Genomic DNA, 26,166 nt, shown 5'->3' with positions numbered 1-26,166 from the left:
GACTAAAGAAGAAAGGCGCGCACATTTCTAGGCCACCTAAAACAAAGTCCCCCCACCCCCCGGCTACCTTCGAGCTCCGCCATGATGCGCTCCCAACTCAACGGCATCACTGCAGGTGCCGCTGTGACCCACAAAGGGCCGCTACTCGGCTCCCGCCAGCGCTACCTCACGTTAAACCGCAGCGGTGGGTCTTCTTGGTTTGTGCGCAAGGACGTCCTGCTGAAGAACCTGCAGGTGAACCAGGACGGCATTCTTTGGGTGGATGTGGAGGGCGAGACGCCGGAGGAGCGGCGCGCCATCCTCAACGAGCTTCCGTGGCGAGTGAAAATCCCGTCGACAGTGCTCGACGCGGTCGCGCGGCCGACGGAGAGTGACGTGGTGGAGCTGCAGCCGAAATTGGCGCAATACGCTTACGGTGTGCTAAGCTGTGCCATCAACCCGCTGTACGACGCCGCCGATGAGGCCGCGGTGCTGGAGGAGGACAATTTCAGCGGCGAGGCCTTCGACGCTGCCCGTGGCTTCGTCTGGTGTTCGGTACTCATCACCGACACACTGATCGTGACGATGCACGACAAGCGGTTCCTTGGTCTGGAGGAGGTGGTGCGGGCCCTGGAGATGCGCGTGAGCCCGGTGGACGCGTCCGGCCTCGGGTACATGCCGACGCCGAGCATCGTTCTCGCCACACTGGTGGCGTACTCCAGCGAAATGATGCTGCCGGACCCGACGGCTTTGCTGAGCGAGGTGGATTGCATTGACGAGATGGTACTTCTCATCGCGCCGGGTCAGCGTGACCAGCCAGACCTGCTGCGGCGTGTCGCCCTGCTGCGCCGTCGCATCTCCTCCTTCCGCGGCTTGCTTTACCTGAAGGAGAAGCTGCTGCGTGAGTTGGTGACGCCCGCGATGCGAGGCAGCTTCGTCGCATGCGACATGGTGCATGTCATGCCCATCTACAAAGAGGCGCTGGACAAGATCACGCAGGCGGCGGACCGCCTCGACGACGCACGCGACATCTTGAACCAGGCGAACCTGAACTTCGTGACGGGTGTGTCGATGCGCATGTCGCAGAGCTCGGCGAACATGGATTTCAAGATGCAGGTCCTTGGCCAGGTCGCCGTCATCTGCCTGCCGCTAAATCTTCTGGCCTCCATCTTCGGGATGAACTGCGAGGTGCCGTGGCAGGCAGAAACCCATCCCAACCTGAGAGCCTTCTGGGGCATTGTCGGTCTGATGGTGGCGTGGGTGCTAATAAGCAGCATCCCCACAATACGCCATATCCTCCACGGCAACGCGGCCAAGGCCATCGTTCCAACGGACAGCTAAGCGGGCCGCGCCTGATGGGGGATGGGCGCGTCTGCGGCGACGGTGCCGCCATTGGTGCAGCTTTCCCGCTCATGTGTGGTTGCCTCTCTTCAACTAATTACCCAGCGCGTGTGTGTGCATGTCAAAACCTTTTTCCTCGTTCGTGGTCGCACGGCAATCGCCGCATTCGTCGTCGTTGTCTGCTCCTTCACCTCGGCGTTCGAGCAAGCAAGACAAATGCGCGCTCTGAACCCCCTCCCCGTTTCGCCAATGGAGGGGGGAGTGCGCACGTGACAACTCGCGCGCACAACCCCCCCTTCTCCTCCCCATGCCTTCATCCGCTCACTGCCCACCCTCCTTTTCCCCGCGCCAGCTTCCCCCCTCCCCGTCGGCGTTAGCCCACATCCGGTTACCCCCTGCCCGTGGGCAAACCCTCGCGCGCGCCTCTCCCATGAGGGAGGCCCGCCCGTTGGCTGGGGCTTTGCCTATGCGGCGGGTGGGTCCTGGGGCACGGCGCCGGGGCGGGTGGCGTGGCAGGGAGGGGGGTTTGGGGTGGGGATCGGGGGGTTGTGGCGGCGCGGGCGCGGCAGGGGATGCCGCCGCGCACATGGGGGCTCGCGTTGGAGGGGGGGGGGTGTCGGGCACGGGCTGCGCAGCGGCGAAAAGCGGGGCCCGGCGACGCATTCCATGACCGCCAGCAGGCGCGTCTTGTGCGGCGTCAAAGGCAAGACAAGTGCGCCCGCCATTTCATCGTTGCTGTTGTGCTGAGGAGGATGTACGTTTACGCTGTTAATGAACACTGAATGAAAAAACGAAACTACGGCGCACTACATACACACCGACACGCTGGTGACCAGACAAGGTCAAGCACACACACACACACACAAAGGACGGCAATCAAAAGCGACAAAACAGCGGACCTGCACACACGCACACACATGCACCCGTGGACCTGCAAGGTGAAGGAGTCAGGATGGGAGAAGGGAGGGGCTGCAGCGGCTTGGGCGTTTCTCTGCGTGATGGGATGTGACATGAACGGTTAGAGAAGGGTGAGGGGGATGTGTGTGTGTGTATTTGTGTGTGTGTGTGATGGGGGGGGCGCCCCTTGCGCGCCCCGCGCTCGGCCGATGTGCCGAGCAATCCATCTTCTCCGATGGCCACCCATCCGGCCAAGAGAGTGAATCGAGGAAGGAGGCGGCGGCGGCAAGGAAACGCAAAGCGATCCCTACCGCGGCAATCGCCACCACCACGAGGACCGCATGCACCACAGTAAGCATGTAAACAATCAGAACGACCTTTTCCACGCACAAGCACACACACACACACACACTTACACGCTTGGCCTGCTTTAGGAAATGATGTACGCTTACGTTACGCAATGAGGTTCCTCCTGCCACTCTTGTTCACCGTGTGTATCCTCTCCGAATCTGTGCACCCCTCCCTCTCCCCTCTCCCGCTCTCTCGGTGTGCACATTTCCCTTCACGAGCATTCTTTCCACGTGCGCCGCGCGTGTCCGCCTGTCAACACCGCTTTCAACGGAGGAGGCGAAGCGGGGCAATGAGGGAGGAAGAGAGGGGTGGGGCAGGAAAGCGTACAGACCCGGGAACAGCTGTGGTGTATGTGTCATGCTAGAAGGGATGCGCTTCAGGGGTGTAGAGGTGGGGGGTGGGTGGCCTTGCCGGATGCGGTGGTGGTGTTGGGGCGGGCAAGCGAGAGAGGCACACATGCGCAGAGAGGAGACAAGCCAGCCGCCCTCTGGGCACAGCACTCGTTTACAACGAGAAAGAGTGTACACAGGGAGAAGGCTGGAGTGTACCCCCTCTCCTCCCTCTCCCCCCGCACACCAATGCCACGCCAATCTTCGATAATGTCCACCGCCTGAAATGGAGAGAGAAGAAATCAAATATGCTCTCAGCAACGCCAACGCCGATGGAGGCATTATCACGTGCGTACGCACAAAGGCACTGGCGGACACCGAGCGGCACCCCCATCGATTCACACCGCCACCCCCTCGCGTACCCCGACACTCCGCTTACGAGTTAGGAGCAGAGATGAGGAGGAGTGGGACAACGAATACACACAGAGTCATCTTCGCATGCGCACAGGGCGGGTGCCATCGCTTCGTAGCTGCTTAGCTGCGGCGCAGATCAGCCCACTTGTCTGTGTTCACCAGACCCGACGGCTTTGGCGGTGCGATTCTATCGCCACCAAAGCCGCTGCGCTCACCCCCAAACCCACTCCTCTCGCCGCCGAAGGAGCTCCTGTCACCGGCGCCTGCGACACCGCGGCCGCCGCGACCGCCGCCACGACCGAGGCCGCCTCCGCCGCGGCCACGACCGTTGCTATTCGGACTGCTGGCTGCGTCGGCGTTGCTCTCCTCTGTCTTTCGCTCGCTCGGCGCCGTCGCGTCACCTTCGGCAGGGACGGCCGGCATCGCCTCCATCTTTGGCGCCTCCGCGCGGGGGGCGTCGCGCCAGTTGCCCGTCTCCCCGGCGAACGGATTCGGCTTCGGCTCCGGCGGCACCGCCGGGGCTGCCGGGCTTACCTGGCTGCTGCTGCGGCGCAGGTTGCCAGCGCGGCGGTCGCCACTATCCTCGCTGCGGCCATTCTCGCGCGGAATGGCAAAGTCGGGCTGCTGCTCTGGGGTGTCACTGCGCCAGTTGCGGAGGTTCAGTGGGTAGACGGCGCCGCACATGGGGCTGCCCGACGTGGGTGATGCCTGCTGCACCGCCGAACCTAGCATGTCGCGCGACAGGTCGCTGAGGCTGTGGAGGTCAACGCGGGAGCCGAAGTTCGAGCGGCTGCCCATTGCCGGCATTCCCGGCTGCTCCTCGGGCTGGTGCCCGCCGAAAACGTCGCGGGACAGCCCCATGGCGGCGAGACCGCCGGGTTGCTGCTGGCCAGTGGCGTCACGTGAAATGCTCGGGCGCTCGTTCGTGTTGCGGTTAAGCAGTCGCTCCACCTGTTTTTGTGTGGCGAGGTCGACGTACATGCGGCGGCCGCGCTGAAAGGTCTGGTCTAAGGACAGCGCCACTGTCAGCGCCTGCGCGGAGACGAACTCGACGAACGCAAAGGACTTACCGTCCTGGTGGATGAGGCGGTGGGTGGCGATGGCATCGCGGTTGAATAGGGAGAGGAAGTCCTCTTCGGTCGTACCATTGCGCAGGTTACCGAAATGGGCCACGTACGGCGGCTGCAGGTCGTCAATGGTGAAGCACCTCTTCTGCTCTGACATGGCCGCCGTGCGAAAGCTCTCCTGTTGGTCTAATGCGTTGTTGGCCACGCGACTGTACTCCTGCCGCTGCTTCGCAAGCTTCTCGGACAGCTTCGCCTCGCCAACCTGCTCCGCCGTCATCCAGTCATCCTCGGCCCAGTCGAGGGCCTCCTCAGGGATGTAGTCCTCATTGAATTCGAAGAGGTTTACTGTCTTTCCACGCCCCTTCTTCTGTTTGGCGGGCATTGCTGTGTGTGTGTCTGTGTGTGTGTCAGATATAAACAACGTAAGGTGCAGTTACAGGGACAGGGAGAGAGAAAGAAAGGCCTTACAAGTGGGGAAAAAATGTGAACCAAGCGAGCAGAAATTGGCGCGGGTCTCGGCAGGGAGTGTATTTCGTCGTGTCAGGTGACGATGTGCTGAAGTATACACGCAAGGCAGACCACGTACACACAGGGAGAGCGAGACACCGGGGGGGGGAGGGGAAGCTGGAAAGAGCTGTGCGAGGGGTGGGGAGAAGGAGAGAGAGAGCGGATGTGATTGCCAGGACACTGGTTGGTGGCAGCGAGACATGCGTCGTGGTGGTTGGGACGCACAGAACGGGGGTGGGGTGGGTGGGGAAGCTACTTGCGCAGGCGTCTTCTGCCGTCGTCGCCTTGCACTCGCCCCGCGTCAGTCTACGTCTTTGCTTTCTCATGCGACACTTTACAGGCGCAGCGGGAGGAGACGAACTGCAAAGGGGACGCAAAAAGAAGTGTGGTGGGGGCTGCATGCACCCGCGCATGGAGCCGTACACGTGCATTGCCTCTACGGGTGACCGAAGGCGTGCCCCCTCCACCTTTTAGCGTTTCCGCCCACGCTGCATCGCGCAACGCCGATGCCTCCGCGTTACTTCCCCTTCCCCTCTTCTCACTCCCTCCCGCTCACACAATTTTATTGCCAAGGATGATGGCACGCCTCTACTGCACGCACGACTGGAGAGAGAGATGGGGGGGGCAGAGCGGGTGGGAAACACTCGAGCCAAAGGTGATGGTGCTGCGGGGAAGACAAAGAGCGAAACGAAAAATAAAAACAAAAACTAGGCAACACCAACGTTCGATTGCCTTCTCCTACGCGCACACTTTCGGAATCGATGGAGGAGAGGGAGGGTGAGGAGATGACAGGCCTCTTCGCGATCGGGGAGAAAGAAGAGAGCATGGCGAAAGAGGCAAAGGGAGAGAGAGAACGCACCACAACGGGAAGCAGCACACACACACACACTGGCGAGGAGAATCGAAAACGAAAACGGAGAAGCAAAAGGGTCGCGCGCTCGGCGCACGCGTCCGAAATTAACGGAGAGCAAAAAAAAAGAGCGCTAAGCCAATATGAAGAAACAGCGGTGCCTTTATGCCATGTCGCGTCCCATCCGTCTCCCCTCCTCCTCTTCACGTGCGCCTCGAGAGAGGCAGAGACGTAGAGAGAATATCCGCCAGGCAGCAGCAGCAGCCTCCCGCCCCTCATCCCCTCCCTCGATCTCGTCCTACGCCCGAGAGGAGAGACCCAGAGACGCCGAAGCCGCGCGCTTATGCACACAGCAGCATTTGTGTGCGTCGTTGCACAGTGTCGCACGGCGCGGAGTGCTTTGCTTCTTCTGCTCTCCAGCGCTCCCTCTCACCTTCTTGCCGCCGCTGGCGTGAGTGCTGTAGCGTGCGTGCTTCACGACCTTCAAGGCGTCCATCGTGCGTACACATCGTCGCCGTTTGAGGAGGTGACACACGGGGTGGTTGCCTGCGACGTCCCGGGTTTCGGTGTGGCCACCGATCCCACCACGTGCAGCTCATGATTCGCAGCGGCTTCGGCGAGCGCTTGAGCACGGTCTGTCTGCATGCGCACGGCAAGGACTGCGTCACTGTACTCTTGCAGGTCCTCCGTGGCCCTTTCATCAAGTAATGTGGTGACCTTTTTCTCGCGGAGCGCCTTCAGCGCATTCGCCCGCTCCAGCAGCGGCCGTGCCTCATTCACAGACTGCTGCAGCTCCTGCAGCGATGAGACATACTTCTCTCGCGCCGTATTCCACCACTCCTTCGTGCCTTCCACCTCAGCGGAGGAGGGGTTGTAGCGCTCACTCATCGTGGCCGCCATGCGCAGCGTCGCCTCATACACCTTCTTCGCATTCGCCGCCTCTACGAGGGCACGCTGTGTCTGCATGCGAAGGCCTCGTAAGCGGTCGTACCCGTCCACATCAGCTGCCGTCTCGGTGCCGGCAGCTGCGCGCTCTAGAGGCCCACGCGCGCTCGTGGGCTGCGTGACCGCGATATCCTTGATATTGCTGCCGCGACGCATCTGATAGACGAGGTCTCGGTGGAAGCGCACCATGCGGACCTTCTCCTCTCGTAAGACCGCGCGCTCGACGCGCCAACTCTCCAGTACCTTCGCATTTCTTTCTCTCTCGCTGTCGGAGAGCTCGTCATCACTGAGCACACTCACCGGTCGGGGCCCGGAGCCGCTCATTTTCATTGCGTAGTAGTCTGTCGCCCGGTGCCGCTCCTCCTTGTAGAGACGGGCAGCCCCGGGCGAGCCGCCGGCTTTCGTGCGGCCCGGCGATTGGGGCGTCTTCGATTTGCGTGGAATGAGAGCCGCCCCCCCCACGTCACCGCCATGCTGCTGCATGTAGTGGTCGCGAGCACCATACAAATTCTTGTTGAGCCGCATCATCACGCTACTGTGTGTCTTGAGCTGGTTCACCAGCTGCACAAGTGTTCGCTCGCGCGCCCGCATCACCTGCGCCATCGCCTGCAGGTTGCGCTGCTGGTTCACGGTGTATGTCCAGTCCTCAAGCTCCTCGCCCATGACCTCCAGAGGGGCTTTGAGCACAGGTGCTGGCGTGACAAACTTGGCGTCGTCGAGACGGTTGAATACCGGCGAGCGGGGACGCCCGTATCGCATCCCCGCGGCAGAGTTGCCATGCTCCTCTGAGGACGTGGACGAGGCTAACAGGTTCTCTGCGAGGTTGGCAGGGGCCTTGTCACCCGCCTGCCCTTCTTGCGGTATCATCAACGGCGCTGCCCGCCATTCACCCATGGCGACGCCTTCGCTGCGCGCGCTCGGTGGTGCGGACCAGCGCCTCCGCTTCGTGCGGCTGACTGAGCGCCACTTGTTCGGGGTAGCGCTGTTCGTGCGCCACGGACGCGCGTTCATGGCGCGCCGGCGCTTGTCGGCTTCCTCCTTCTTCATTTCTTGCTGCTGCTTCAGCGCGTAGGCGGCGCTCTCACTGCTCGTGCGTCGGGCGCGCGGACTCGGCTTATTGGCTTCCCATGCGCGCTCACCCATGTACAGCCTGCGCTCCCGAAGCACTTGCGCGCGCCACTCCGCCTCGGCTCGTTGAGCACGACGCCGCTTCTCGCTCCAGCTAATGTACTCTATAGGCTTCACTTTGCCGTACACCACCCGGCTCGATGCCGCTTTCCGAGGGCTGTTCTCCTCGCGTTCGACACTGGGGCGAGTACCCCATGCCATCTGCTTCTTCCTCAACTTGTCGCTCTTGATCTTCGGCGCCTTGACCGGCGCCGCCCCCTGCTTCGGCTCCGGCTCGTCTCCCTCGATGGAGAAGCGGCTGATGGTGCTGTGGTGTGTTGCGTCATTCGTCGACTCCACGTCGAAGCGCAGGCTCGCCGATCTGGTGGCAGCACCGCTGCGGATCAACGCCGCCGCCTGCGACTGCTCAACGTCGAAGTTGATGTCACTGCCGTCCGTGTATGTCTGCAGGTCGATGCTTGGCTCTATAGGGTTGCGACTGCGCATGGAGGCTTCTGCCTGAAATAGGATGCTGGTGGTGTCGGTCGCATCCTCACCGACGACAAACTGAACGGAACGGTAGCTCTGCGCAAGAGACGCGCGTGCCTTCGAGGCCGCTTGCGTGTTACGCATTGATGAGCCTAGTACCCCCTTCGCGTCTTGCGTCGGCATGTCGTCGCGCTGCCGCGGTGTGCCGTTGCGCAACGAGAGGCGGCTTGGCGTCCGCTGCGGAGGCGGGCCGTTTTCCCCAGCTCTCTCACGGGGTGTGTGTCCCGGACCACGCGTCTCGGGCAGTCGTGGTGTCTCGTTGGTGGATATACCGCCCAGCTGCTTAGGCGCTGCTGCGGACACCACGGCATCCTCCACAGTGCCCGGGTACTTCGCACGCTGCAACTTTTCGGTATGGATAGACAGGCTCAACTCGACCTCCGAGTCGACCTCATCGAACTCCAGGGTCGACATGGGCTTGGGGGTGGGGGGTGGGGAGGAGGCGCAACGGCGCCAGTGACGGCGCGACAGCGGGGTTGTCCTTCTTCGCTGCCGTCTCGCAACTGCCCAAGGTGCACTTCTGCACCCGGTATCGTCTTTGTGTAGCTCTCAGCCTGCTTGTTGCCGTGTCGCGCGAGCGCGTGTGTGTGCGTGTGTGCACACAAGCTCTTCGGTATGGTCGCGGCGTGGGTTACAATAGGTGAAGGAGAGGGCGGTGGGGGGAGCAAGGGAGGAGGAAGAGAGAGAGAGAACAGCGAGAGCTGTGACGATAACGAGGGGCGGTCCTGCGTTGCGAGAAAAGGTTTCGTCCACCGCTCGCGCCTTTTCTTTGCGATTGCTCCTTTCGTATGTGCTGTGGACTACGCAACAGTGAGGCGTGTGCGTATCGTGGCTGATGAGGCCAGGGAAGGAGGTGATGGGGAGACACAGGGTCACATGGTGGCGACTCGCAGGGGATGAAGAAGAGGGCTCACGGGGAAGGGTGAGCGCGCATTCGCCTTCAGCGGGTGAAGCGCACCCCCACCCCTCTCCTCCGCCCAGCCGGGTGACGGAGCTGACGACGAGCGGCTTCACCTCCTCGAGAATGACCGATACGCGCGCCGACACCGGAAGCATGGGGCAAGCGCAATGCCACGTTACGCTGCTGCGCGCATCGCAGGCGCACACTTGCTGATACAAGAGCCTCTTCGACATGCGCAAGAGACATTTTTTTCTCCGAGCTGCCACAGTCAGAGAGAGAGAGGGGGCAAGAGGTGAGACGGAAGGATTGGGGGCGGGGGGGGAAGGGCGGGCAGTCGCGGTGAGGAAATGAAAGGGGCCGGAGATACTCACCTCGCTCCCTTCTTTTCCCGGCGGCCGTGTCTGAAGACGTACGGCCGCTGCTCCCCCTCCCCCTCCCCCCGAGACGGCTGCACACACCATAAGATACCCCCACATTGCTTCTAGCTCTCTCCTCTTGCATGCTGCAACATCAAGTGAGGTGTGAGGGGAGGCCTTCACTTTCCTTGTGCCCCCCCGCCCCGCCCGCCCCCTTTGACGTTGCACGAGACAGCTGCCCACGAAGACGGATGGCACGTCTACCTCAGCTCTTTCTCTTTGAAACGGAGAAGGGGGAGAGGAGGCTGGCGCCGCGATGGCACCAAAGCGAGCGTTGAGAAGAAAATAAAATGTTCCGCCCTCAACCCACAGGGAAAATTTGGCCACCTGGCGGGGAGGCGACCTCGACACGAGAAGCGCACAGACACGCTTCGACACGAGAGAGGGCGTGCCGCCACAGCACCGCCCGCCACAACGACAGGACATTCCCCCCCTCCCCCCGCCCCGCCGCCCTGACACACACTTCCCCTTCTCCCTCACCAAGCAAAGCGGAGGAGGAAGGGGAAGCGTGCGTGCGTGTGTGTGTGTGCGTGGGGGGGGAGGAGGCGACGAAAAACGCTGCCCGCGGCAGACGCGGATCTCAACGGAAGGAGGCGAGAGGTAAGAGAGTGGGGGGGGGAAGGGTCGACAGAGAGAGAGAGGTAAGAGGGGGGTGGTGGTGAAGAGATCGTACAGAGAGAGGGGAGGCAGAACGAAAAAAAACAAAAAGTGGAAAACAGCCGCGCGACTGCGCCAGTGATACCCGCCAAAGAGGTGCAATGACAGCCTACCGGAGAATCTGCACACCACATTCTCACACGCAGGCCGCTGAAGACGAAGGCAATAACGAGAGAGAGATACAGGAGAGCGTGCCAGCCAGTGAGATGTACATCTACGCCTACACATTTCTACAGAGAAGCAAAGCGCAGGAGGACGGGAAGGGCAATGAGCAGCCCGGACACAAAGACACACACACTCACACACATTCACGCGCGATCGACGATGAGAAGAGGGGACGAGAAAAAGAGAGGGTGTGACGATTGTGCGTTGTTTCTGCTCGATTCCTCTCGCAGCGGGTCCGCTCTGCGACGGACAACGTCAGCGCATCACGCGCGTGCGACCTCACCGCATCTGCCTCCTGCACACCATCGCCATGGTGAAAAAAGGTACCGGGGGCCCCCGACAACGCCGCTTCGCGTCGCTCAGGCCATAGCGGTTCGGCTGCATGCACCGCGTAGGTATTGCCCTCTGAAGCCGCCGCAGTGCCGCGAAACGAAAGGAACGAAACAGAAAAAAGAACGCGCAATGCGTGCGTGCGCATATCGCTTCTTTTGTGTGTGCCTGCTCAGTCACCGGCGCGAGTCGCGGTGGGCGGATGCCACAAGAAAAAAAAGAAACGCGGCCGAGTCCGCACGCCTCTGCTGCACAGCCGCCAGCCCACACCGGCTCGCCAGCGCTCGAGAGAGTCTGCGGGCCTTTACGCGAGTGGGGAGGGGGGAAGGTGGACTGTGCAGATTCCCCGCGAAAGAGCGAAGGGGGAGAGGGAGGAGGGGAGCCACTCAACTCCTGAGGATACCCGCATGCAGAGATGGCCGGCGCCGTCGGCGGGATAGACGTCTCGGGGGGTGGGGGGAACGAGAGCGTGAGCGAGACGCGAGAAGGGGCCGGTACAGGAAATGGCGACGGAGCGAAGGGGACGGAAACAGAGAAACTGACAGAGGGGACCGCACACGCACACAACCACACACACACGCATGCACGCACAGAGGGGAAGGGCGCAAGAGGGCAGAGATGGGAGGGAGCAGAGGCGCAGGCATGCCTTGCAGCACTCCATCTACCGTCGCCCACCCATCACTTACCACACACACACACGTATATATATATATGTATCAATGCACTCAAAATGGTCGAGACAAGGACCCCTCCCCCCTCCCCGCGTACACGTCACTCCTCACGTCAGCACACTGACGGTCACATGTGAAAAGGAGGAGTGGGGTGCACAACGCAACGGAAGGAAGAGGCAGAAGGACAAGGGCAGCAGAAGAGAGAGGCGCTGTCGCATATATATATATATAGATAGATAGATATAGATAGATACGCACATGCACGTGCACCAGATGTTCCTCCACACATATACAGAACGTCATCAGGAGGGTGGGCCGCCCCATCCGCCGCTCGCCGCTGCTTCTTTAGCTTTTCGCTCTCATTTTCGAGCGATTCGACCCTCCGCGGGGAGGCGGGCACTCGTCGGGCTCCGCCACATTTTTCACCCTTCAGAGAGAAACGCATAGAGAGAGAGTGTGTGTGGGTGCGTGCGCCAGACCTGAGGTACAGCGGAGGGGCATGGAGAGAGGCGTGACCGGGCGCCGACGAACAGAAAGAGATGGGGGTGCACCAGGGGAGAACGCGTTATCCCCTTCCCCCGGGGCGGCCTGCGCCGACGGCACTTTCCCTTACCTATCAGCCGTTCGTATCGACTTACACAAACGGATTGGGCGCGGCAACTGTGAACGAGATGTCCTCCTCATCATAGTCCTCCCGGTGGTGCTGCAGTTTCGCCTCCTCATCAGCCAACTCCTCCTCGACGCCTTGAGTCATGAGAGCATAGTCGTCCTGATAGGGCGCCGAGTTCGCCGCTGAGGAGAGCGTCGGCTGCTTCGGGGAGCGAGAGTGAGAACGGCGCGAGACTGAGTGCGTGTCAGCTGTATGCTCGACACCGTTGATGTAACGGTGCGCGCTAGCATCGCCCATCGGCGCCGCCATCGCGCGCTGCTGCTGCGGTGCCGCGGTGGCCATGCGCGGACAGAAGACCAGAGGCGTCACACCACGCTCAATGTGCTGCGGCGGGATGTGCAATGGCTGACTGTCGGATTCGCCCTCGTGCAACGGGACGCGCCCACTACCGTTACGGCCGAGCCTATCGGTAGCTTCGTGGGACGTGGCCATGTAGGGGATGGCCAACCTGTCCATGCTACGCTCCGCGCCTGGGCGCGGCGAGCGGCACTGGTAGGTTCGCGGCGTGATGAGAAGCTCAGGAAGCCCCTTGAGCGCTTTGCGAGCGAGCGCGGCACTCGGCTGAGCGGAGTGGGTGCCTGACGGCATCGCTTCGTTGAATGAACCTTGCGTCCTGTTGGCCCTCCTGCGCTTCCTCGCAAACATCTTGTCCTGCATGGCGGCAGCCCTTGGTGCCTCCCGCTCGGACGTCTCGGCTGGCGCATCATCCAGGGCCGACGCGTCCTTCGAGGTAGCAAGGGCATCATCGACACCGTGCCCATCGTGGTCGCACAGCAGCATCATCTTCTCGTATGGGTAGCTGCTCAGCTTCTCATCGACCTCGCTCGTCGTCATGCCAGGGGCGTGGCCGACGCTGATGACGCAAGTCATGCCCGTTGCCGTCGCCTCAACATTCATCACCTGAACGTGCTGCAACTCCACCCCAAGCGCGGCGGCCGCCTCGCTAGCCACTGTCTGCTTCATCTTGTCGAGTGCAGACGCTACCACACGCTCCCACTCGCTGCCTGAGAAGTGCCGCGTGTGCTCTGTAACGACCATGCCAGGAGCCTCTGAGCGTGTAGCGCCGGGCGTGGGCACCGGCGCATCTTCTACCGCCGTCGGCTCCTCCTCGATAGATATTTCACTGATGGTTGATGTGCGGAGGTCGGGCTGCCACGTAGTCAGGGTCACAGTCTCCGGTGAAGGCTCACGCGCGCTCTCTGGCACTGCCGGCGGCACCACAGGTGCCTGCATCTCTGAACTGGCTTGCTGCTGCTGCGCCAGCCGACGGAAAGTGCTGCTTGGCGAACGGCTACTCGGCGTCCTTGGCGCACCGGCCCGGGAGCGAGGCGTCTTTGCAGCCTCGACGGCGCGGCGTGACAGGCGACGAGGAGGAGGGTAGGCATCGCCGATGGCCGCCTCAGCACTCGCTGGTGCGCCTTCTGAAGCAGCGGCCGCTACTGCTGGCGTGCCACGAGGCCTGGTTTGCGTTGCAGGCACCTGCTCTGCTTCCTCCGACTCGTCGATCTTTTCCTCGTTGGATGAAGCGGCGGGGCTGGCGCTCTCCTGTAGTGCGGCCGCACCGCTCGGGCGCAACGGCGTCGGCGATGCAGCGGCCTCTGCTTCTTCCCGCGGCACGGATACGAGTAGCTCGGGGCTTGCGTTGCTCTGGGGGTGACTCGTCGAGCGACTGTCCTCGAGCTGGTACATTAGGCTGCGCTCGGACTTGAGCGTGGCATCGTCCGTCATGCGAAACTCAATGTCGTCCTGCTGCGACCTCACATCGCGCGCAGCGCCGGTATTGGTTCCATTGAGCTGAAGTTGGGGAGACGACTCCTCTGCGGTGGTCTCCTCCCGAATGGAGATGGAGGCCGTCTCTTCGCTTCGCTTCAGGTCATCTAGTCGGCCCTTGCTCTGCACCGTCTCGCGGAAGGTAATCGATGACACCGTAGATTCCATCGCTCCTGAGCCTCTGCAACGTCAATGAGAGCGGTGTGTGTGTGTGTGGGTGGGTGGGAAAGGAGAGGCGGCGGTGAGCGGATGGACAAGAATCTCAAGGGGAAGTGAGACTGAGGGGGTGGTGGTGGAGGGTGGCGACGGATGCGATGATTTGGAGGATACGGTGTGACGGGGGTGTGGGTGAGTGATCAACACTTTACCCCATGGCGTGGGCACGGAGAGAGAGGGGGGAGGGAAGTCGCGTAAAGGCGAAAGGGGGGTGGGCTGGGAGGGGGGAGGCCATTGCCACGTGTGCGTGCGAGGAAAGCTGCTCCGTAGGGGAAAGGCATCGTTGCGGTGGCAAGAGCGCAGTGGACGGCCGTGGAGACCGTCCCGAGAACACCATTACAGCAAATATATGCCGACATCAACTGGCAAAAGCGGCGGAAACGAGGTGCCCACGCTGAGTTGCGAGACGACGAGGCGGTCGCAGTGGCGGCAGTCACGTGACGCAGGGAGGAACGCGCGGGCAACCCCTCCAAACAAGACGCGAAAAAGAAGCCAAAGACAAGCCGGGAAGAGAAGGCGGAGGGGTGGGTGGGGGAGGGGGCAGGAGCTGCCAAGGTCGGCCGCCTTTGCTCCACAAAGAGTGTGTGTGCGTGCTAGCGCAAGAAGGGGTAGAGTGCAGGGGGTGGCGCTTGCCCAACTCACACGCCCTGCCGTGTAACTGCGGCGCCTCATGGACGACGTTTCTCTTCTCTACAGCTTGAGGTCGGCGCCCAGCACCTCCGTCAACTCCCTCTCGAGCTTCTCCACCAAGTCGTGCCCGTCATGATCCGACTTCCATGAGACCTTCTCTTGGCCGTCCTGTGTCACGGTGATCATGTCGTAATGGTGGGGGCCGGAGATGGGAGAGGAGAGCCACAGCTGCACATTAGGGGCTTGCTTGTTGAGAATAAAGGTGCCGCGCTCTGCCGTCTCGAGCGTCAGCACGCCGCCGCTGAAGCTGACGTCCTCTACCGCAGAGCTGTCGAGCGCATCCACCTTCGTCTCCACGAGCTCGAGCAGCTCGTCTGCGGCGGCGTTGAACTTGACGTCCGTGAATCCATCCATGCCGAGCTTGGAGTAGTGAACCACATGCGGGGCAGTGGTCGCGCCGCTGGCCCCGGTCGAGGCGGCTGCGCGACGCGCAAGTGCAATCACCACTGGGGCCATACGGCTTTTCGTAGCGCTGGCGCACGAGGACGAAAGTCCGACTGCGGGGTAGATGGTGGTCGTCAACGCCATCGCGCGAGGCGCGATACGTTCATGCAGCCGTGCATACTTCATAATGACTGCGCGTGAGCGTGTGCCCAACTCGCGGCGCCTTTTTCCGTTGACCCTTGCCGGGACGCAGAGAGGCAAGTGCGTGTGTGTGTGTGTGGGCGGGGTGAGAAGTGTTGATGCCCGGAGCTTGCTTTCGAATGCTTGCGTGTGCTCCCTGTGAGCGTGTAGACTGAGGGGGCGGGGCAGGGGAGGTGGTTGTGGTGGAGGTACACCACGCGAATGAGCAGAGGCGAAAGGGTACGACCTGTGCATTACGTAGGGAGTGGCGCGGCTTAAGCTGGGGAGTGAGTGGGGAAGCCTGGCCCTCCTCATCAGGTCCCCGAAACAACGCTGACTCTCATGCATGCGCAGCATCTGTGGTGAGCTTCCCTTCTCTCTCTGCGTGTCTCAGCAGCTGCTCGGTACACGCCCACATAAATTTGACCTGCGGCGGGCTGCCGAAGAGGAGGTTGGCGCGTGAGAGGTGGTGCACGTTTGCCTTCATGCCAGTGAGCAGGCGCCCTCGTGAGAGTGCGTGACAGTTTCACGTTCTGAAGGCGACATAGGCGAGTGACCTGAGGGCGAGATGGCCGCGCGGCATTGCTGTTCGACCCCTTCTCTCTCCGCCCACCCCCACGCCCTCTCTTCTACTCCTTCTCTCTCAACAGAATTTCGCATCGTCGCGGGCGGCCGCACTGGAGGGAAGCCTCAACCAAAGAGCAGCAGCCCGCAGTCACGCCACCCTCGTACGCCTACGCAGGGGACGGACCGGTGCAGGAGGCACCAGTGGCCGAGAGGATGAAAGATGGAGTGAGGGCGAGAGTCCCGCGCACCCTTTACCGTTGAGTCGTGGATGGCCTCAGAGCATCCGTATGATATCCCCCCTTTTGAATCTGCCTTGGCGTTGGATTACAAGTAGCTGCGCGCCTTCAGTAACTCCTGCGCCCAAAGACCTTGCGCCACCCGCTCCACCTTCGCGTCGAGTCGTCTTGGCGCCTGACGCACTCGCGTAGGCGCGATCGTGGCGTACCGCGAGCCCCCTTGAACATCGATGGCAGCAACCTGAGCGGCCAGGGATTGCAGCAGGTCGGCGCCTGCGCCACGCCCTTCGCCGCGAGCAGACACACAGGTGCCTTGCCGACGGCTGCGGGGGCTGCGCCGCGGCATATGCGCTGAGGTGCTCTCGATATGGGCAGCATATTTTTCCCCACTATTCGAGGCAGCATGCGACTGCTTCATGAGACGATCGTAGGCGAGCGAGCGTCGCACCGTGGCGTTGGCGCCGGCCGCCTCTTGCGTCGCCCTGTTCTCCTTCTGATGGTGCTGACCGCTCCCGCTGCTGTGAGCTCGTTGCCCCTGCCGCCGTCGCTCGCCTCCACACGCTTCGTAGCCAAGCATCTCTCGAGCACACTGAATGCAACGGGCCGAGTCGGCCGATGGGTAGAGGTCTGGCCTGTGCAGGTCAACATCCGTGCCTCGGATGTGTTGGCCACCGCCTTTGCTCCCACTCGCCAAAGGCACATGTCGATCTGTGCGATCGATGGAGTGTCGTGCATCACAGCTGCCATCCTCTGTGGTCGAGGCGGAAGCGGACGCAGAGGCACGCAAGAGCGCAGCATGGCGGCGATAGTCGCGATTCGAATCGTTAGTCATGGTAGACTTGCCTCCCTCGTCGCGCCCCGCTTCCTCGGCCGCATCCTTCAATGCCCACAGAGACGATTGGGCGGCTTTGCCATCCGCACGCTGTGGTGGCGGCGCGATGGAGGTAGAAGTGGACGCTGTCGAAGACACAGAAGACTGTCGCGCCGCTCTCAGCTGTTCACATCGACGCTCCCGAGGCAGCTGCGTCGGCTGGTTTACGGTCGCTGGCGCCACCAAGCCACCTGCTTGGCCCCTCGACCCTGCAGCATGGGCGGCTTGCTGCAGGCCATCATCCTGCGCTGACAGTCCTTGCCGACGCAGCAGTGCGAGTTCCTCCTTCAGCGTCGCCACCTTGGCCCTGTGGGCAGCCTTCAGCTGTGCGATTCGACTCTCGTAGTCGGCCTGCTGATTCACGGACGCCTGCTCCAGTTCAACGACGCGCCGCTGGGCATCTGCAAGGGCCGTCTGCACCTCTCTGTAGGCACGGCGCGACACCAGTGCATCTTCTGGTGATTGAAGCAAAATATTCTTCCTTCTGTCACCTTCATCGCTGAGGGACAGCTGGTCGGGCGGTGAAAGCTCTCGCTTACTCTCCATGGTGGTACCACCACCGCCATGGACGACATCGGCGTCGCCGTGGGCCTCCATCTCCGCTGGCGCCGCCGGATCGTTTGCGGCGGACGGCGGCCGCATAGGATGCGGCGACATGGCGTTCCACCAGTACACTGGGCTGTAAAACTGCCTGCTCGCGGCCGCGCCGCCGAGCATGGGGGAAGGTGCATTGGCGACGAGTTCTGCCGAGCTCGCCCCGCCACTGACGAGGCCGACTGACACTCGCGTTTCCATAGGTTTGAGCATCCCCTCCACGCCGTGCGCCAGCAGCGACGCGTGAAGGTCGTGACGCCCAAGAAAGCGCGGCAGCTCTTCCCCAACGACCTGCTGCAGCACATGCAGCCGATTGCTAAAGCTGGAGCTCAGAAGCTCGACGTACTGCTTCAGAAGCCTCATCTCATGCTTCACTTGCCGCACACTATTGTATAGTTGAAACGCGAGACCATTCTGCAGGGTGTCGCTCACCTGCCGCACCCGCTTCAACTCCGACGCGAGGGTGTGGTTGTGCGCATCTAGCCGCTCGTAGAGGCGGTGCATTGTGCCGAGACGCTGGAGGGCGTCGCTGTACTGCTGCTCGAGCGTGCCGACCGCCTCCGAGGCGTACGCGAAGACAGCACCGCCCTGACCCACATGACCATCACTGTGGGGCCTGTGCTCACCTGGAGAGCACAGCTGCCACTGGGCGCTGCTGGTGGCCTGGGGGGCTGCGGGCACCTCCGCCGCCGCTGCCTCCGCGACGGCGGAGGTGCTTTGGTGATTCCTGTAAGGTGAGCGCCGCTCCTGAGGCTGTGGAGATGGTGCGGGCGGCGACGGCGGCGCCGGCTGTGGTGCCATTGCTCGGGACGAGAAGCGGTAGTCGCTGGCTTTGACAATACCCGTGCGTCGTGCGTGCAACTGAGGAGAGCCGACATGGGGCAGTGGAGCGTGGGAGGAGGCAGACGTATTTGCTGCTGCCAGGGCCGGCGGGGAGGCGGGAGGTGATCTCGGGGGTGACGCTCCGCGGTGAGGAGGAAGCGACACGGCGGCTGGCGTTGTCTGTTCGGTACCGGCGCCTGTGCGGATCCCGGAGCTCGACAGACGGGAGTGGGAGCATACCCCGTGCTGCTGCTCGCCATGCCCCCGTGGGTGAGGGGATGCCGCCTGGCGCTTTACGCGGATAGGCAGGGGAGTGATGTGAGCGCCTACGCCCTCGCTCTCGTCGGGCTCCGAGAAAAAGGAGCGCACCCGGGCACAGTGCGCTGCGTGGCGTTCCCTCGCTCCTGGAACCACAGACGCACCGACGACGGCGGCAGCTGATCGCCGACGCACAAGGGGATGCTGTTCTGTGGAGGTCCCCTCCGGAGGCTCAGTGGAGGATAAGCTGGCGGACGACGGCCCCCTGTCGGCGCGACTCGCCACCGATGCATGAGGCATGACTACTTTGAGGACTCACTCTCGCCTTTTCTCTTCTCGACGTGTGTGTTTAGGCGTGGACCAGGCGGGAGGAGGAGAGTTCTAAGCGCAAATGTACTCAGAGGTCAAATCTAAGAAGGGTGAGGGTGCGGATGACCGTTAGGTAGAGGAGTGGCGTGTGTATGCGTGTGTGTGTGTGTGTGGGGGGGAAGGCGAGGAGATGCCAGGCAGCATTTAACAGAGACCGCATAGGATGTAGCGGCAACTGCGTGTGTTGCCTGTGATGGTGATCGCGCGTGAAACGCCTACGTGGCTGTGGATGTGCTTCTCATATGTATGTATGTGTGTGTATTATTTGTGCGGTTCCTGCTTCGAGCGCACACGTAACACGCTGCGCGCCGGTAAGAGGGAGAGGGGGCACAGGAGGGCGTCGAGTGGGCGAAGTAGCAACGCGTAGCACGTGAAAGACAGAGAACGGCGCATTAGTGATGCGAAGGCGGTCAGTATCAGAGGGAGGCAGGGGCGTCTCGAGGGATGCAAACCCAAACCCAACGCTCTCATAGCACAGATGCCGAGAAGAGCCCGACGGGGGTCTGCGTGTGGCTGATTTTGTGCTCACCCCCTCCACACCCCCCGGGGGGGCGCAGGGGTGTCTGTGCGCCCGTCTGCCTCTCTGTCTCTCGCAATTGATGAGCATGAAGAGGTGAACATGCGCGCGCGCACACACACAAGGGAAATGGCACTGCAGGTGCGAGAAGAGGGGAGGCCCGACAGGAGAGAGGGTGCGTACGTGTGCGTGTGTGTGTGCTATGGGTCGGGGGAAGGACGGTGTTGGGGTGAGCAGGTAGGGTCCGCGAGAAGTCACGCACACGCACACGCACACGTACGCGCACCCCTCAAAAACACAAGCGAAAACAACATAAAGTCAACGTAAGAGGATGAAGCGCTAGACACAACCGAGCGATGGACGGCGAGAGAGTGGCACATCACACAAGCGCAACATGCGTGGCGCAGCCGTGAGAAGGACGACTGCGAAAGACGTTCATCACGGCTGCAGGGCGAAGGGAAAGAAGCACAGAGGGTGGCGGTGGAGGGGGGGACAACGGGGGCAAGTCGATGGCTATTCCTTTTTTGGTGTAGGTATTGCAGGTGACGAGGACGGGGATGATGGGCGGCGGGGAGGAGGGGGGAGGTGTGCGGGTGTGGGAGGAAGGGGAGGGGGGCCGCTTTAAAACTGAAAGGATGCGTTTCACCACCTGAAGAGCAGCAACACCAAAAAGATCACACACACACACACAAAGGGGAGAGGCAAGAAATGGAAGCAAGCGAACGCACAAGCATATATATATATATTTAAATATATTGGTAGTGAAGTGCTAAGCAAGGAGCGAGCAGAAGAAGGAGAGGGGGGGAGGGGAAGGTAAACGCCTCGTATCCGCCCACCGCGGCGATCGTCTCAGCCATCGCCGCTATGGAGCACAGGGAAGGCGTCGTGTGTGTGTGTGTAAGTGTGTGCGTATGACGACCAGACTCCAGCCTTTCAACTCCGTTCCTATTTGGCCTATTTCGCCTACTAACAGAGCGCATCAACGTTGACGACATTCGCGCGGGACTGCATTTCCTCATATACGCTAATGCGACCGCCAACGGCCGTGCCGTCCCACTCCACCGTGTCATCTGCGCTCAGCTGCGAGTGACAGACGCAGTCAGGAAGGGAGGCTTGAGCCATCGTCAGGGAGTCGCGCAGCTCCTCCAGCTTCATGGGTGGTTGGCTGCGATCGAGGGAAAGTGCGCGCCGACACCAGTTCGCCACCATCGGCGGCAGCGAGGGCGGAATACGGTACCCTTGGCCACTGCCGCTTGGCTTTACCTGCGCTCCTGATAACCCTTCCGAGCGACGCGACGCGAGGTCCGCGGCGCTGTCGGGGTGATGCTTAGCACCCGCGAACACTCGCTCCTCCACCTCGCGGTTTGTGCTGATGTGCGCGTAGGGCACCTGGCCCGTGAGGAGCGCCAGAAAGAGCTGTACAACGACGTAGCTTGCAGGGGCCGCAGCGCGCGCATGCGGACGCCAGCGACTTCCGGCGACCTCGTGCGGCGTCCACTTGCACGGAGGGTTGTAGCGGACAACGAAGTGCTTTGATCTAGGGAGTTGCGTATCCTCAGCGCTTCCGTGTGCGTGATTCCTTCCTCGGTTGATGTGCACCTCCGCCTTCAAGTCACTCGGCGCGTGCGTCGTGCCCGCCAGGTTGCGGAGGCTCGGATCGACGTCGCCTAAAGCACCCTCCAACGCACTGCCGTGACCTCCTTGCAGGCCGAGATGGCTCACGACGGGAGCCTCTGCAGGGCTGCCGCCCTCCGCAAAGGAGGCGATGCTGGCTGTGAAGACAGCGCTCTCGTTGCTTCCTGACAAGGGCAGTGTTGTCTCTGCAGCGTGCTGTCCCCCGCTGCCATCGCTCTGCTGCTGCTTCTGCGGTGGATGCGTCGACTTCTCTTCCCCATTTAGTTCCACCACGCGGAGAACAAATATGTTCGCAGGATCGACGGTCAACCACGCCGTCCGCACCGCCTCGGACACCTCATGACTGTCTGCCATAATGTACTGCAGCGCACTTGCGATCTGGGCGCAGATGCCGAGTGCCTCGTGAAGCGTGAAGTGGTGCCGCCCCATAGTGGGGAGGGATGCTGAGGGGGGAGAAAAGAGTAAATCGTGAAGCGTGACGAAGGAGGCCTGTGTCGAGTTGGCAGAGGCGGGAAGCCATGGCGCACTCTGCAGCTCCATGACGTACCCCAGCGCTATGATCGGCTTCCCAGTAGCTGTCGACACAGCGCGCTTCCATGGGAGGTTCGATACGGCAGCGCTTGCGGCGCGCTCCTCTGTCGCGGCGCCGTGGTCCTCACCGTGCACCACCCGCACGTTCGAGCTCTCCTCGTCGTCGACGAACCTTTCCGTGTAGCAGCCGAGGCACGTGACAATATGCGGGTGACACCACATGACGCGGTACCCTGCGTCCAGCACGAATTCTGCCGCATGCTGCATAGCCACCTCTTGCACCTCTCTCTCGTCCGTGCCCGCCGCGCCGCAGAGGGCCTTAACAACAACAGGGACGCCGTTGTGCTGGTACACGTGCGGTGCGACGCGGAAGCAAACGCTTTCCTCATCATCACCGTTCTGCTTCGCTGCTGCCGAGACTGGAGTCGATGCGCTTCGCCGCTGGCCGAGCCCTGGCACGAGCTGCTCCGTTGGTTTTAGGTCTTCATAAAGGATTCGCCACGGACTCATCTGACGCCGCTGGTAGTACACGAGCATGTCACGCATATGTCGGCTGACGGTGCCGGACTCTGTGCTGGCGGGGTGATCTGCCTGCTTGCTAGGAAGAAGCATGGGGAAGAGCAGCTCCATCATTACCTGCGCGTTTTCGGTGCAGTCCAGCGACTCCGCGACGCTATCCTCCCGCTCCAGCTCCACGGGCGAGTACATGGACCACGCCGCCCAGAGGCGTTGGTAAGCACCTTTGAAGAGGAGTCGACTCGTGAAGTGCTGGCACAGCAGCACCGGCCAGCACTGCGCAGGCCCCAGCGGATCGCCGTCAGGGCCATAGAGGAATGGTGGTGCAGTTGGGGATTCCTCCTTGCGGGGCCCCAAGACACTGCCGTGCGCGCATTGACGCAGAAGCAGACATAAAGACTGCATCGCGGTCAGCAGCGGCGGCGACGGCGCGGGTCTCGGCATTTGGCGCAGCGTGGCGGCGATGAGTCGCAGACGGCGAACAGCTAACGCGCATTGGTGCTTGTTGATGTGCGCCTCCTCCTTAGCTGAAGTGGCGGCATTGATGAGTTGGCTGAGATACAGCAGTAGGACCGAAGTGGTGTCAACAGACTGACCGACCATGGCGGGCTGGTCCGCCTCTCGCGCGACAGGGTCCTGCATCGGCCTGCCGAGGCTGGGGTGGGCGCTGCGCGGATGCGCCTCGTCCACGTGCAGTGCAGGCGAATGCCCTCCGGTATCTGACAGCGGTAGCGTTACCGGTGCTGCCGCGGCCGGTGAGACCTCCACTCGCGCAAAAGTAGACGGTGATCGCGCCACGAGGCCGGTGAACTGATTGACCTCTCCCAGACTTGCAAACATGAATTGGCTGCGTGTGATGTGTTTGCGTGCGTGAGCTGCGACAGAGAGCACTTTCATAGCCGCAGGCGTAGTGAGTAAACGCCGATTTTGCCGAGAGTCGGCGGAGGAGAGAAGCGGAGAGGGATGAGAGGAGGCCAGTAAAAGACGTGCGCTCAGAGATGCACATGTGCATGCCGATCCAGATGATCGCTGGCACAAGCGGAACAGCGCGAAGGAGTGCCCGCGGCCAGCGCCGCGTTCGTGCAGGCGGACATACCAAAAAAGGGGGGAGTGAGCTGTTAACGCAGGCGGGAAGAGGGGAGGGACAGAGGAGACACGGCCGTACGCTAGAGAAAGCGGCATGGCATTGGGCTAAAGGTGTCGGCGGGCTTGCGGGGACCGCGTGGCGGTAACCCGCCAATCACCTCCACTCTCGTGTACAAACCCCGGGAGCACCTGGGGCGATCGACTGCAAGCGTGCTTGCTGGGCGGAGGGCATCCGGCGCTGGAATACTGCAACCACTTCGTGCGGATGCTCTCCACCCCGTTTTCTCCTGCACCGCCGTCGCGCTCCCCAGCAGCCATTCCATCTCTGGGCTGTACATTTGCCGGGGAAAAGAGGCCCTGACAGCAGCTCAGATGCGCAGCGCAGATGTGCGAGACATCTGCCACCGGTTGCCCTTACCGGATTAGTTCTCTCTAGCTGAAACCGCAGTGCGATCGCATACGCGCCCCGGGTAGGAGGGTGGGCGGGGTGTGGGGTGATAGAGTGACGCTGACAGACAAGGGCCAGCGAGGAGGGGGAGAGAGGGAGGGGTGAAAGGCCGAGGAGGTAGGAGGCAAAGGGAAGCGTGGAGGGGAGAACCGGCGCGCATGCACAGCTGCGTAAGCGCGCATGCGGGTATGGCGTACTCAAGCTCAGCCGTAGAAGAAGCATGAGGCGCGCAATCTGCACCCCCTCTTCCTTCGTGTGCTCAAGAGACGATGCGGCAGCTGCCCCGCTCCGCCCTCCCCTCCTTCCCGGACAACAGCCGCCGCTTTGGGCCTTTGGGGTCACGCGTCGATGTGCCTGTGTGCGTGCGCGCATGCCGTGGTGTCAGTGACAGCGATGCGGACTGCGTGACCGATGTGGCGTTGGCATTGACCGCACCTTTTTCTCTTGTTCTCGTCTTGGATTACGCGTCAGACTCTTCTTCCCCTCAACACCGTCGTTGCCGACGGCGCGTGGCGAGGGGATCCGTTGTGGCGGGGACGGGGACACAAAGGGGATGGGAGCGAAAAATAAAAAAAACGGTGCCCCCCAACACACACACGCACACACGCGTACGTCAAGGCACTGCGACTCGATGAGGTGTGCGTGCGTTGGGGGGGTGCAGAAGGGAGAGGAAAGGGGGAGGGCGTCTTCCCGGTAGGCGAGCGTACACGCCGCTCCTACCTCCCGCTATCACCCTTCCCTCCCTTTTCGTTGCACGTGGCGACCCGCTAGTAAAAGTCCTCCATGGTGAAGTTTGGGGGCGTTTGCGGCGAGGGCGTTGCCAGCGGGGCTGTACTCGACGCGGCATGAGAGGTGCTGCTTTCTGCGTCGCCAAGAGAGTCTGCAAGCGAGCTGGGGTCCATCATCTCCATCCCCGCGGGCACCGACGACGGCGAGGCAACGACTGCGGTTCCTGCTGCTGTCGTGGGGGCGCCGCTCACCTTCCCGGTGGCGCCTCGGCTAACAAAAGCGCCGACTGTGAGCCCGCGAGGCTCGACGCGCACCCCCTCCTCCTCTTCCATTGCGGCAGCGGCAGGGATGTAGTGGATGACGGCCGCCATGTCACGGTCACCCATCCCAGATTCGGCGGCTGCGCCAAGCATGCGCAGCGACGCGTCCAGCACAGGGAAGCGCTCCTCCACCACCTCGTGTCCTCCCTTGCCGTCGCCGCCTTTCGCCACCTTTGGCAAGGAGGCGTCGAGCAGCGAGAGATCCTCGAGGAGGCTGTCGATGCTGACTCCAGAGGATGGTGCCAGCTTGTCCGGGTTGCGTACGAGATCCTGCATCGTTGGCGCGTTGCGGCGCAGCATCGTGCTGGAGCCCCACGAGGCGTCCAAGACTTGAATGAGCTTTTGGTGGTCCTCAATGCCGAGCCGATTGGCAATGGTCATTGCCTCCGCGGCGGCAGCGTTGTGTGAGGCCACCAGCGCCTGCGAGAGCAGCTTTGCCGCGGTGCCGCTGCCGTTGGCGCCCATATGGTGAATGTTGTCCGCGTACATGCGAAAAATTGGTGACACCCGCTGCACCTGCTCCGCCGGGCCCCCTACCATAAGCACAAGCTGGTTGTTGAAGGCCTGCTTCGGACTGCCGCTCATCGGGGCGTCGAGAAAGACAGCGCCGCGACGCTCTGCCTCGTAGGCGCATTCGCGCGACAGCTCCATGTCCACGGTGGTGTGGTCCACAATGATCTGTCCAGGACGCGCATTGGGGATGAGGGCCTCGCTATCCTCTAGGAGAACCTTCCGTGAAGCGGCCCGGTGCGCCAAGGTCAGCAAGATGACGTCGCACCACTTGGTCATGGTACTGTAGCGGTTGTGGATGCGCATGGCGCAGGTCGCGCCATCGGCGCTCATGTCGTCGCACACCTGCCGCGCCTTGCTGAGCGTGCGGCTGTGGATCTGCAAGTACATAGCGCTGCGCGCCTTGAAGGCGAGATTTCGAGTGATAGGAATACCCATATTACCCATACCGACCACACCCACGTTCAGCGAGCGCTTCATGGCTGACATGGATGAGGGTGCCGACCCAAGCGGGCGATGGTGGAGGGAGGACGCGGCGAAGGGAAAGAGGACACTCTCCACGACAGCCAAGGGGGTGGGGGGTGGGGAGTAGTGAACTTAGTGGGGTCGAGATCGTGGAGGGTGGGAGGCGTGATGCCCTCCGTTGCTCCTTGCGTGCGTCCACAGGTCGGCGCTGGTGCGTATGAGTTAAGGGGACGTGGAATATGTGGTTGTTGTGCATTGCACGAGGAGCGGGGGGGATAAAAGAGCGGCCCATAGCAGGGCAGTTGC

General features: G+C 62.2%; 8 protein-coding genes across 8 annotated transcripts; 1 reads left to right on the top strand and 7 right to left on the bottom strand.

Annotated features, from left to right (window-relative positions):
- Positions 1 to 81: 81 nt before the first annotated feature.
- Positions 82 to 1,320, top strand: LSCM1_05313 (uncharacterized protein; the record flags this gene model as incomplete). Its single annotated transcript, XM_067322784.1, has 1 exon — positions 82 to 1,320. The coding sequence occupies one exon, from the start codon at positions 82 to 84 to the stop codon at positions 1,318 to 1,320; it is 1,239 nt and encodes a 412-aa protein (XP_067178149.1).
- Positions 1,321 to 3,431: 2,111 nt separating this feature from the next.
- Positions 3,432 to 4,760, bottom strand: LSCM1_05312 (uncharacterized protein; the record flags this gene model as incomplete). The annotated part of the gene is made up of 1 exon (XM_067322783.1): positions 3,432 to 4,760. One exon carries the CDS (start codon positions 4,758 to 4,760, stop codon positions 3,432 to 3,434), a length of 1,329 nt encoding a protein of 442 aa, XP_067178148.1.
- A 1,458-nt stretch (positions 4,761 to 6,218) lies between these two features.
- Positions 6,219 to 8,750, bottom strand: LSCM1_05311 (uncharacterized protein; the record flags this gene model as incomplete). The annotated part of the gene is made up of 1 exon (XM_067322782.1): positions 6,219 to 8,750. One exon carries the CDS (start codon positions 8,748 to 8,750, stop codon positions 6,219 to 6,221), a length of 2,532 nt encoding a protein of 843 aa, XP_067178147.1.
- Positions 8,751 to 12,110: 3,360 nt separating this feature from the next.
- LSCM1_05310 (uncharacterized protein) lies at positions 12,111 to 14,084 on the bottom strand (the record flags this gene model as incomplete). Its single annotated transcript, XM_067322781.1, has 1 exon — positions 12,111 to 14,084. One exon carries the CDS (start codon positions 14,082 to 14,084, stop codon positions 12,111 to 12,113), a length of 1,974 nt encoding a protein of 657 aa, XP_067178146.1.
- Positions 14,085 to 14,822: 738 nt separating this feature from the next.
- Positions 14,823 to 15,392, bottom strand: LSCM1_05309 (uncharacterized protein; the record flags this gene model as incomplete). The annotated part of the gene is made up of 1 exon (XM_067322780.1): positions 14,823 to 15,392. The coding sequence occupies one exon, from the start codon at positions 15,390 to 15,392 to the stop codon at positions 14,823 to 14,825; it is 570 nt and encodes a 189-aa protein (XP_067178145.1).
- An 885-nt stretch (positions 15,393 to 16,277) lies between these two features.
- On the bottom strand, positions 16,278 to 18,455 carry LSCM1_05308 (uncharacterized protein; the record flags this gene model as incomplete). The annotated part of the gene is made up of 1 exon (XM_067322779.1): positions 16,278 to 18,455. One exon carries the CDS (start codon positions 18,453 to 18,455, stop codon positions 16,278 to 16,280), a length of 2,178 nt encoding a protein of 725 aa, XP_067178144.1.
- A 2,131-nt stretch (positions 18,456 to 20,586) lies between these two features.
- Positions 20,587 to 23,142, bottom strand: LSCM1_05307 (uncharacterized protein; the record flags this gene model as incomplete). Its single annotated transcript, XM_067322778.1, has 1 exon — positions 20,587 to 23,142. One exon carries the CDS (start codon positions 23,140 to 23,142, stop codon positions 20,587 to 20,589), a length of 2,556 nt encoding a protein of 851 aa, XP_067178143.1.
- A 1,461-nt stretch (positions 23,143 to 24,603) lies between these two features.
- On the bottom strand, positions 24,604 to 25,884 carry LSCM1_05306 (uncharacterized protein; the record flags this gene model as incomplete). Its single annotated transcript, XM_067322777.1, has 1 exon — positions 24,604 to 25,884. The coding sequence occupies one exon, from the start codon at positions 25,882 to 25,884 to the stop codon at positions 24,604 to 24,606; it is 1,281 nt and encodes a 426-aa protein (XP_067178142.1).
- Between the last annotated feature and the right edge of the window lie 282 nt (positions 25,885 to 26,166).

The sequence above is a fragment of the Leishmania martiniquensis genome, chromosome 25 (genome assembly GCF_017916325.1).
Source record: "Leishmania martiniquensis isolate LSCM1 chromosome 25, whole genome shotgun sequence".
NCBI classification, from domain to species: domain Eukaryota; phylum Euglenozoa; class Kinetoplastea; order Trypanosomatida; family Trypanosomatidae; genus Leishmania; species Leishmania martiniquensis.
This window is presented reverse-complemented; position numbering and strand designations above follow the sequence as displayed.